Source organism: Pelodiscus sinensis, chromosome 7 (assembly GCF_052426305.1).
Source record: "Pelodiscus sinensis isolate ZL-2025 chromosome 7, ASM5242630v1, whole genome shotgun sequence".
Lineage (NCBI taxonomy): Eukaryota > Metazoa > Chordata > Testudines > Trionychidae > Pelodiscus > Pelodiscus sinensis.
Window position 1 is genome coordinate 13,419,785 of NC_143058.1, and position 12,219 is coordinate 13,432,003.

Here is a 12,219-nt window from a genome sequence, read left to right on the forward strand (position 1 = left end):
ATCAGCTCTGTTTTCCCACGACACTGCACTGTGGGCACTTACCCACATTGCTTTGCTCTTATCTGTTGACAGGGAGCTAGCAATGTGGCCATGAAATGTCAACAATGGGAGGCAGAAAAACTGGTTTAAATGGTTTTCACTTTTGGTGACTTTTGCATGTCGACAGCACTTTTGTCACCAAAGCTAAGTGAGTGGGAGTCTGCAGGATGGAGCCTTTATTTTGAAAATTAGATTTCAGACTAACCTGTTGGAACAATACACATGTAGACCGACACATGGTCAACATTTTCAAATCTGGGTGCCTAAAGTTAGGCTGCTAAATTAGAGTGTCCTGATTTTCAAAGGCTAAGATTTTCAGAGTCACTTAGGGGATTTGGAAACCCAAATCCCATTAGAATTAATGGGCTGTTACTATTAAGGACAAAAACCAATCACAGTCACAGCAGAACGAGGCACAATGGGAACTGAGTGTCCAAATCTCCTTGGCAATGCTAAAAATCTCAGCATGAAGTGGAACAAGCTGACAGCTCTCATTGAAATTGACAAGGATTTTAGGTGCTCAGCGCCTTTGAAAATCAGGCTGCGGCAACTCAGCGCCTACATTTGGGCCATTTGTTTTTAAACACACTTCTTTGATGGCTCTTTTGTTTGCCCTTTTAAAATCAAAATAAGCAGCTCTCTAACAGGAAGTTTAAATTTAGCTGAGATTTATTCCTTAACCTAAAATAGATCCTTAAGCTCTGGTACAAAAATAAATATGATTTTGTACCCAAGCCAGGTACAGCGCAGCTACTGCACATGTGCTGCCGTTATTTCTTCATCATTGTGCGTGTTTAGAATCAGATCTCTGTACCCAACCGTATTCTGTGCCACAGAAAGGGCTGCCCAACAACAAACAGACCAAACAACAAAAGGCTTTATATTAGAGGGGAAGGGCTTACCTTGGAAGATGAAATCCAGAAACCTCTCCCCTGCCAAACTCCTTAAATTCAGAGGCAAAGGACTTGGAAGAAGGGTCGTAAATTCACTCATCTCTGAACCCCCCCAGCAAAGGGAAAACAGCCCTAATCGTTAGCCCTTCTCAGCTGCAGCTCTCAAGGCATCTTGTGAAGTAATTTTCTGCATCTCCATTTTACAGAGGGAGAAATGGAGGTGGCACAATTACGGTCACACAGCAGCAGGGGTGGACAGAGCATTCCAATTACAGTAAAACTCCAACAGTCTGGCATCCAATAGTCCGCCCGATAGTCCGGCATCAAAATGGCAAGAGCCTAGTGAGTCAGCTTCGGCAAAAAATGAGTTACAAGGTAACAGCGGCAGCAGCTGAACTGAGCAAAAAGGGTAAAAAAGGCTTAAAAAAACTAAAACATTACAGTATATTGTATACAATATGTACAATAAAAAGGGTTAAGAACACTTTCTATACAGTATATAATGTATACAGTGTGTGTGTGTATATATATATATATATATATATATATATAACCATCTTATAGTACCTCCTGATAGTCCGGCATATCTGATAATCCGGCACCACCTAGGTCCCATAGGTTCCGGATTATCAGAAGTCTCCTGTACATGGGTGCTAACTCCAGAGTGACTGCAGTATCATAAGTGAACAATAAGGACCGAGAAAGGATGGCAATAAGAGGGTCGGGGTGGGTGCGTGATCTGGTGGCAGGGCCAGACCCAGTGCAGGGCCTGCTCTGCTCAGCCAGTCCCTCTTGCTCAAGGCAGTGAGAGACAGCTCACCCAGGATGTGAGGGAAGAGGTGGGCTGTACCTACCAGCTGCTCAGAGAGTCCCTGCCATGAGCCCAGTGCCCTGGCAACTGGGACACACAGGAGTACTGCCCCTTCCCCAGCGCCCCCTCTGGGGAATTCTGCCCTTTGAGTCCCTGACATTGCTGCACTATAATGTAGCTAGGAGCCGCACCACCACAACACAGGGCCTGGGCCGTGGAGCCATGTGCAGCTTCTTGAGCCAAGGAGCAAATGCCATTCTCCCTCCTCCAGGTGTTTTTGCATCTTTGGTTTTCCAATTTCTGTGGGTGTATTTGAACCCCCAGCTAAAGTCTTACCCCCCACTGCCTGATAGGTCAGTGGCAGAGCCAGGAACAGAAGCCAGGTCTCCTGACTCCCAGTCCAGTGAACTATCCACTGGCCCACACTCCCTCTAACAGCTCTGCGTATTCAGCGTGGACATAAGTGCTCTCCAGCAGGACCCGCTGCCTTGATGCTCACACTGCTACAGCTGCTGCCCGTGAATTCTGGCCTAACACATTAGACTGAAGAGGTCAGCAGAGAAAAACGATAAACAAAACACACGTACAAGCAGAGTCAGCTCGGGCTTGTCCCGCTGTCCTCCTGTGGTTCTGTGAATCACACGTTTCTTTCATAGGCAAACTAAGCGCCAGCTAAGACTTGAGACACAAGTGACTAAGAAAACCAATAATTTTGTTTCTATTTGCAGCACGTTCTGCCTGGGCACGAAGAAATCTGAAGACCAACTTGTGTAAATGGTGTGACTCCACCTCCCCAGCGTGCGAGGAAAAGGTGTGCTACAGCAACTGTAATTTGAATTCCTACTGTGAGAACCCATATGAAATCTGTGTGGCCATCTGGTAAGCAACAATCATATTACCAATGTGCTTTCTGAATGGCAAAAATCATCTGAATTATGTACAGAATAAAAGAAGGAACCATGTGAAACGATAGCCTTGGAGCATGCTATTGCTTAGAGCTATGCACATATTAAATGCACATGCACAGGGTTCATTCTCCATTAATCTTCTTTCCCACACAGTCTCAATTTGCACGGACACAATTTGAGATTTTCAGATGCACTCTATGAAGTTTCACCACATACAAGTCTACTATTGGCCAAGCCCTGCAACTGTACTCCAGCAAAACTCTCTTGGATTTAACCCTGCAAGTGAGATACTCAAATCTTGACACAGCCTGAGATGTCAAACTCTGATTTTTGTGAGAAGCTGTTGGCCACATTAGGAGACACTATGTACCGGTAATTCACTTGTGGCTTTAGCACTTGGAATAACAGAGCCATCACAAATACATGCCAGTTAAACCTGCCTCTAAGCCAGAGGTGGCCAAACTCACTAGCCTTATATGGCTCCTTTACACTTAAGTGTGGCTCAGAGCCCACCTTTCCCCCACCACCCCACACCTCACCTACTGGACTTGAGGGAAGCTCGGGACCTCTGCCTTGCAGGGGGACAGAGGATGTGGGTAGAAACTTCTGTCCAGCAGAGACAGAAGGTCTGAGGGATTCAGCCTCATGGGGCTTGCCTGCCAGAGTTCAGACCTTCAGCAGGAGCAGAGCTGACTCCGTGAGCCCTGGCAGGCACCACCAGTGGGGCTGATGCCCCTAGCCCTGGCAGGTGTGTCTCAGCTCTTGCACTTCTGAAGGTTGTCTCATGAGACTCAGATGGTCAGTAAGTCTGGCCCACCCCTGCTTTATGCCATGGTCAGGCATTCCACATTTGATGCCTCTATGGAAAAACACACATTTCACATAAGAGAATGTAAAAGTGCATGGAGCCGGTGCCATTATTCAGCAGAAATTGTAGCCCTGCACAGTACACAGGATCCCAATAGTCCCACACTGGTCCCCTCTGACCCTGGGACCTATGAATCTCCTAGTCACGCTATAGGGATGTTGTGATTAGCTGGGCCAAGCAATGTGTAGTTTCATATTAGCTAGCAGGTTGAGATAAATTCTAGGTTCCCCACAGTCTTCATCTCAACCTGCTAATTAGTGTCAAAGTTACAAATTGCCTCACTAGGGGTTTCCCTGGAGTCGGTTAGCATGTGTTCACTGACACAGGGTAAACCCAGGCTTTTCCTCCTTAGTGAAGACAAGCCCTTGAAATCTGATAACAAAACCAAACAAATCTCTCTCAGGGGGATGGTCATCCCAAGCCATTTCAATCAGCAGAAATCCACCCTTGCTGAAGAAACCAAAACAGCAGCATGAATCCTCTCACATGGATTGAGACATGCATCATAGCAAATTGCTCCCCTCATCTGGTGAGGCAGTCACCTGGGGGGAGGGGGGCATGTCACAGGATAATAGATCTTTATTAATAAATCAGTCAGGCACATTTTTGTGAGCTGTGAAAGAGTCTGTGGTGTGAAAACCTCTCATCACATAGCCTTTCCTCTCTTCATCCTCCCCAATTGCATTGTTATTTACCAGGCGCTTGTTAGTACTTTTCCTGATCCTTCCCTGGCAGGTTGTTGGCTGGCCATCTGCCACAGAGCACACACTTCCACTTCTTTTCATGCATCGGATGAAGTGAGTTGCAACTCTTTAAAGCTTACACATAAAACATTAGTCTATAAGGTCCTCTGGACTCCTTGTCGTTTTCACAGAATCTACACCTTATTCCATTCTGTGGAACTCAGATTTCCTGTGTGATAACCTCCAGGACACATTGATCTCTCAGGGGCTGATCATGGAAGTCAATAAAGACTCCGAGTGACTTCAAGATCCCATCTTCTGTTGGCAAAAGCACATTTAAGTGGCTTCTCCTTATCTTTTGCCAATAATTTTTTCTCCTGTAATCTTTGGGTGTAAATGAAAAGTTCATCCCCTCCCTAATACCGTCTCATTCTCAGTGACCAAGGAGGGAGAGCATGATTGTACCCTTCAGAATTATTTCCCTCAAGGTTATGGGGGGTGGGCGTCATGAAGTCCAAGATCAGATGTCTTTCGGCATTCAGGTTTCAGGATGCTAGGGCAATTTTCCACGTAGCCCAGTGATTATAGAAGAGCAGATCTGGCATCACTGACTTTCTGAACAACATCGAACAAGTCACTGAATCTCTCTGTGCCTCCCTTTCCCCATTGTGCAATCTTAGGGTAGGAGATGCTAGCAAGTGCAAGTCATCATGAGTGCAAAGGTAATGATATTTATTGTTATTTTACACAGGAACTCCCAGCACACGTGGCCTGGCCTTGTTTTTTTTCCCCAAGGTCTCCATATTTCATTCCAATGCCTTGATGCCTGGAATCTGTTGGTTAGAGCAGAGGACCAGTCCAACTCCACTGAAGCAAATGGGCTTTGGAACAGTCATTCGGTCTCTGAAGGCCTGTCTCCACTTACTGGGGAAGAACGACTCTGTGGAGATCAATCTCCTGGGGTTTGATTTAGCGGGTCTAGTAAGGACCTGTTAAATTGACCACTGATGACTCCCCCATTGACCCCAGTGCTCCGCCACCTCACAGGGAATAAGGGAAGTCAATAGGAGAGTTTCTCCCATCCATCTCCTGAAGTGGGGATGCTGCGGAAACTCAACTAAATGTACATCAACTCCAGCTACGTTATTCACATAGCTGGAGTTGTGTTTCTTAGGTCAACTTTCTCCCTTAATGTAGTCCTGGCCTTAGAAGCACATTGCCTTGACTTAGCCTGGAGAGACTTGTGGGAGGTAATTCAGTCTTCTGCATGGGGAAAGCATCCAGCTGATAACATACCCTTTGCAGGGTTTCTTTGCCATTCTTGGTGCTTAGCACAATAGAGGCCCATGTGGAAGGGTTCACCATCTCAGCTGTGGAAAAGGTGACACAGTAAAAGTGCCTGTTTTCCCTGGAGGTTGTGGAATGGATACCTCAGTCAGTCTCTGTGGCAGGCTTTGCATTGGCTTTTCATTTCCTCCCAAATCTGTGTTCTTGAAATGCTGATAAAAGCTGTTTTTGAAAGAAAAACTCAAAAGCCCCAAAGAAAACATGTCCCCTCCATTTTGTGGTTAAGCTCTTCCCCCTGGAGACCATTGTGAGTGCTCGCTGCAAAGTGCCGGGAATACCCATCTAATCCTGGAATGCAGCTTTCACGGTTACTAACAGGAAACCATTCTACGAGCTGTTAAACAGATACTGCTCCACACCATGCACACACACTCATGTGCCACCCATTAGAACTGGAACAATCTCTCCGTTATTAGCTGCCAAGCTCCCAACCTCCTCTCCTTAAAAAAAAAAAAAAAAAAAAAAAAAAGGTCTGAGACTTGCTGAGGCATTCCAGCTGTAATGGCCGTACAATGCAGTACAACCACAGAAAGGTCTTCTATTGCCATTTGTGTTACTGTCCAACTGTGTTTACATCTGTCGTGCTACACAAAACACTATTTTGCACTTTTTGAGCACCAGCTAGTTGTGGAGCTCATGGTGCGTTCCTGACAGTTTATAATACCCATGATATGGGAAAGTCGGCTTAAGATATGCAATTCCAGCAATGTAAATGACATTGCTGGAGTTGACATACCTTAAGCTGAGCTAGGGCACCATCCTTACTGCGAGAGATCAATGAGAGAAACACTCCAGTTGACTTCCCTTCATGAGAAGGGGCATCAATGGAGGCACCCTCAATGGTCAATTTAGCATGTCACCACTAGACCCACTAAATCAAATGCCGGAAGATCAACTGCTGCAGCATGGATTTTCCTAGTAATGTAGGCACGCCTTCAGTTCGGGACCCAGCTCCTCATCTTCAAAGTTGTCCACAATATTGCTCCCCTCTTACCTCTCTACTCTTACCCATCACTTTTTCACCCAAGATACCGCCTTTGTATGTTTTGCCCATATCCACCTCTGTGCCTCATTTCGTTCTGACTCTCATACCAAGAACGCCACACACTAGCCTCCAAAGCCTAGATCCTCAAAGGTATGTAGGCTCCTAATTTCCACTGATCACCTTGGAGGATCTGGGCCCAAGTGACTATCATAGCGTTCTAATCAGATACTACTGTGACGGTGTCTATGCAGCAAGCCAGACTCCTGTCCCTACCTACTCTATATAGCAAGGCTACTCAAAACGCAACAAGCGGCCCGTTTGTTTGCAGCCTGAGTTGCGGCTTGCGTTTCTGCAAGGCTCAACACGCGGCCCACAGGTGGGATCCTTCAAACATGCCTACACTGGGAACATGCTCCACAATGGCAAGTCAATATAATGGTCTTCTGTTGATGTGCATTTTAGTAGTTAAATTCCTGAACTGTCATTGCTCATTAAAAGTGCTGTCATATAGGTAGAAATCAGGTAAATATTGCATTTTATTAATATCAGCAGAACTGACTTAATTGGGGCCTGCGTGTTGTGTAGTCTTGCCTTACTTTTTGTATTCATGCCTGTCAGTGTGAAAAAAGCTATTTGCATATATCTGCAACCACACTTAAGTTGCAGCCCTCGGCATGTGCTGAGAGTATCATTGTGGCCCCCGGGGCTTCCAGAGTTGTGTTGCCCTGCTATATAGGTTCCCACAGTGTTTATCAATCTAGTTTCTGAGCCCATGGATCCTCCTCTTAAAGTACATCTCCGAACCCACGTCTCAAGGAGCATTGCATTGCTACAGCCATTGATTTTAACACAAGTCCCAGTTATTTTCTATAGAGCAAAATGTGTTGCATGTTAGAAGCATGCTTCATATCACAACATGACAATCCAGAATACGAATATCAAATAAAACCTCAAGGTACAGACTATTGCTGTTATACCTATAGCCCAATACTGCCAACCTTACTTACGTCAGTAATTCCAATGAAGTGAATACAGCTTCTTAAGTGGGTTTTTAGGATCAGGTCCTTAAATATTTTTATTGTTGACTAAAACACACATAACATGGATTGCAGAAAATGCATCAATGTTTACTTAAAATGGATGATGTTCAAACAAATGCATTAATTCCACAAAATGAACTCTCTTAAGAAGTCAGTTACTACTGACATTATGATTTCTATCTTTCATCTGTTCATTGGGAATGTTTGTTTGGGTCTCCACTAGCTTTGCTGATCTCCACACTCTACTGGGGACATTCCTAGGCAACAAAATCCACAATAAAAATTGTTTTAGGTAAGTTATGCAGAAGAGCCACAGATTGCATTCATATTTATTTCCATCAACCACACAACAGAAAACTCCTTCTGGAAAAGGAATCATTAGTAATTTTTTTCATCACAGTATATTAGCCTTTGTTTGCAGCGATAGACATTATCGTGGATGACAATTTTCAAATGCCCAAAGTTCCATTTTCAAAAGAAATTTAGGTTAACATTTTCAAAAGATCCGAAGTCTCATTTTCAGAAGGGATTGAACCTAAGTCTCATTGACTTTCAATGAGATGTAGGCTCTTATTTTAATTAAAAGCCTAATTCATTTCTGAAAAAAATGACACTTGAGGCTAGATTTAAAAAAAATTACTTACCTGTATTTTTAGACTAACATAATCCATTATGGAAACATGGGCCCAGCATACACTCTGGGCATGCTCAGGGTCCTATTCGCTACATGTTATAATTTTACCGGCCAAAAGACACCTCCAGCAGGAGTACAGAGTGTCCGAAGTTTAGTTATGTCCCTTCTAGAATGAAAGCCAGATATGGAATGATCATTCAAGGATAGAATGTTAAGCAAAGCAATAGCAGCGCCTAGAGATGCAGGTAGATACATAAATACCCTTAAAAATCTGATCCTGAGACACTTTTGAAAATATTCCCCAAAGTCCTTGTTAAAAGGCTAACAATCTATGGTGCTAAAAGTAAAGGAACTCTGTCCATTAAAAATGTTGCTCAACTGGAGCACTGTACAAGTCTAGGATGGTTTACATGATCACACCTCATATAAACATCATCAAGAATTACTCCTCTAATAAGGTTTATTGCATGTGTTTTCAGGGCACTGCTCGTTGCATTATCTAGGTGTAGCTACATGGATACAAACATTGTCATTGCTTTCTGCACAGAAAACCCACTGAAAGGGAAAAATCCTCTTGGAACCCCCAAGACATTAGGGTCTCTCAATTTTCTTTTACTTGTCCTATTGAGTAGGGAGAAACAAGGATATTTGCCTCCTTTAGATCCATGCCTGTTTTGAGATCTACAGATCCTTCACTATGTTCTCTAGATGTCTCTTTCCATCTTTCATTGCAGTACTGCTCCTTCCAGAGCCATTGCCCTTTACAGGCCCCCTGGCTGGTGGCTAACCCTGAAGCCACCCTCTCAGGGGATGCCTGGAGGGTAAATTCCAGGAGATAATGCAGAGAAGGGACATCACCCAAGTCTTTCAGTTCAGCAGTGACTCAGTATTATGTAAACACGGCCACAACACACATACTGGGCTCTAATTCCTATGTATTATAAGTGTGTCAAATCAAAAGATCAAGACGTCTTTAGAAATAGCAAAGACTTGTCCAAAGACTTGTTCTGTCCCCTGTGGAATGAGAGCCAGACACTGAGAGGTCATTCCAGGAAAGCATGTTAAAACCGAGCAATCAAACCACAAACTTGGCGACCAAACTGTGGAAGAGACCAGAAAATGCCATTTATTATCTCCACCTAAACACAAAAAACCCCAACAAAATAGAAGTTCTCATTCAAGTATCTTCTTCTGAGTAGACATTTCTATCAAGCTGAATTACTGACACATCTTGGAAAACAGAGATTTGGACCATCACACTAAATATTTGTATTATGGCAGCACCTAGAGATACTATTGTTGGTCCCAGTACAGATTTCTCCTCGGCCTGAAGTTCCAGCAGGCCTGGCTTATTCCCCATCTCAGAGTTGGGAGAACCAGCCTCTTTGCTTGCAACTCTTTCCCCATCTCTGAATGACTCAATCACACTCTCAGCCTTTTCACTAATCAATCCTGGCCAGCCTCTCTCAGCTCACCCCTCCCCCTCCATCCCACCTTTTCTAGGTTCTCTGAGCTTTTTCAGCTCCCTTTGGTCCAAGCCTTAGCCTTGGGAAGAGTAAAAACCTAGCATAGATGGAGCCAGCCATTGTTACCTTAACTCCCTTGAAGATGTGTAAGAGAGGCTGACTTTTCTGTCATTGTTTTACCTTTCCTGCTCAACTCTGTAACTTCCTCCTCTAACTTAGCTCTATGAAGCCAAACACGCTGCAGTACAAAACTGAACTGGGAAACAGTCACATCATATTTGTAAGAGATAATACAGGCATTTCCCCAGTTTTTCCACACACGGGGCAGTGACAAGCATTTCAATCCAGCAGACCTGGTGTCAAAGCAGGATCATGTAACAATAATCCTCATGATCTCATGACAGTCACCAGTAGATATCTGACCATATTAAATAGCGCTACACTACCCCTGAAATCTGGCTTACTGAAAAGTTCCCTCTTGAGGAAGACCACGCGCTGGGATAATGCTTTATTGCAAATCAATGAGTGCAGGGCACTGAACACATTCACGATGCCACAGTAGATTTTGAAACAGTAACTGGGTCAAGTCTTGGCCTCATTGAAGTTAATGGCAAAAAGCCCATTAACCTTGATGGGACCAAGATATGGCTCCTTTCACTGAAGCACAGTAAAGAGTCCCTTTGAGTGGAAGCACCAAACACCAAACACAGGACCAGAACCAAGTGAGAAGGCGGCAGAAGCTGCTCCAAACAGTAGTGATAGCAAGTACCAGGGACAGAAAAAGAAGGATTAAGCCACAGCTTGGGGAAAGAGCTACACACAGATGCACATTGTCTTTTCTACAAAAATCCTCTATAATCCTCCCTCTAAAAAAATTGACGCAGTAACTATATATACGAGAGAGAGAGAGAGACAGGTGACATTTAGTGGTCTGTCATGATGAACCAGGCACACACATGCAGATTTACAAACTGAGAGGAGTGCTGAACATCAGCAACTAGCAATGAGTTGCAGAAGTTCAGAACAACTCAGGATCAGCTCCCACCATCATGGCGAGAGTAGGTGAACAGCATTTCAAAACTCATAGCTTTGCATTGTCAGGATGGGTCCTTGGAATACTGTAGGAGTGGCAGTGTTTAATCAGCGTGTGAAGGGTGCAGCTTCCTTCTTGAACTTCTGGAATCGATGATTCTCCATCTGATGTAAACTAGCCTAATTCCATTAAGGCAAAGGAGCCACCTGATGATCTGTAGTGCAGTCTGTAGTTACTTACCGATGAGTAAGTATCAGAGGGGTAGCCGTGTTAGTCTGAATCTGCAAAAGCGGCGAGGAGTCCTGTTGCTTTTGCAGATTTTGCACTTGCTATTTTACTATAAGGTGCCACAGGACTCCTCGCCACTTTTACCAATGAGTAAGTTATTGATAACTGGTAGATTCTTTGACCCATAACCTGCTATTGAGCTCTACTGTAAATTTCCCATGGACACAAGACAAAGTGTAACTTTTTTCTACATCTCCCCACATCGGTGGTTCTCAACAAGGGGACTTGTATCCCAGGGGTATGCAGAATGTCTTTCAGAAGTACATCAACTCATCTAGATATCAGCCCAGTTTTACAACAGGCTACCTAAAAAGCACCAATGAAATCAGTACAAACTAAAATTTCGTATGATGCCGTTTATACTCCTCTGTGCCATACACTGAAACGCAAGCTCAATACTTGTGTTCTGCTTGATTTATTTTATTTCTGGTAAACATCAGAAGGTAAGCAACTTTTCAGTCATAGGGTGTTCTGACACTTTAGTATTTTATGTCTGATTTTGTAAGGGAGGCAAAACTTGGGGGGTTGCTAGACAAATCAGACTCCTGAAAGGGCATAGTAGTCTGGAAAGGTTGAGAGCTATTATTGTACATCATAACCATCACAAGCAATCCATACACCACATGGAATCAAATGAACAAGCGGCCGAGGTCGGAGATATAGTACAGGACTGTTGTATCGGTTTTGAGTGTTATCGCCTGATGCATTGTTGCGTCCTTGCATATTTGCAGGAAACAAGAGAATGACAGCATTAAGATCACCACTCTCTGCCACAACCCACAGCTCCCAGTAGAAAATGTAATGGTCCCAAATTACAACACCTCACGGTGCATCATGACCCATCAGTCTAGTGAGGAAGGAATATTTTACATCTGTGGTTGTGTGGATGAACAGGAATGCAACGATAAACTTATATTTGAAAACCACACCAATGGTGAGTATTTCTTCTTATTATTTAAATGATGGCATGTTAAAGATGTGCCACTCCCATTGGAAGCTGCAGCCCTCAGCGCTTCTGAAAACCACATTAATGACCAGATAAGGCCAGAAGGGACCATTCAATCTTCTATTGGACCTTCTGAACTGAATCGTGCACTTCTCTCTGCACGGAGTCCAATGACTTGCACTTGACTGAAACATCTTCCAGAGGAGCCTGCCTCAGTTTCACTGCACTGCCAACCAGCCCCCTCCTGTTGACAAAAAACAGCCCCCTCCTGTCGACAA

General features: G+C 44.1%; 1 protein-coding gene across 3 annotated transcripts in view; it reads left to right on the forward strand.

Moving 5' to 3' along the window:
* LOC102457599 (TGF-beta receptor type-2-like) overlaps window positions 1–12,219 on the forward strand; it is a 77,668-nt gene that overhangs the window by 46,485 nt on the left and 18,964 nt on the right. For all 3 annotated transcript variants that reach the window (XM_089779683.1, XM_075933186.2, XM_006137658.5), the window contains exons 2-3: window positions 2,472–2,622; window positions 11,727–11,929. In XM_089779683.1, coding sequence (XP_089635809.1) covers window positions 11,797–11,929 — 133 coding nt within the window. In that variant the 5' untranslated portion in view covers window positions 2,472–2,622; window positions 11,727–11,796. The remainder of the gene's footprint in view (window positions 1–2,471; window positions 2,623–11,726; window positions 11,930–12,219) is intronic.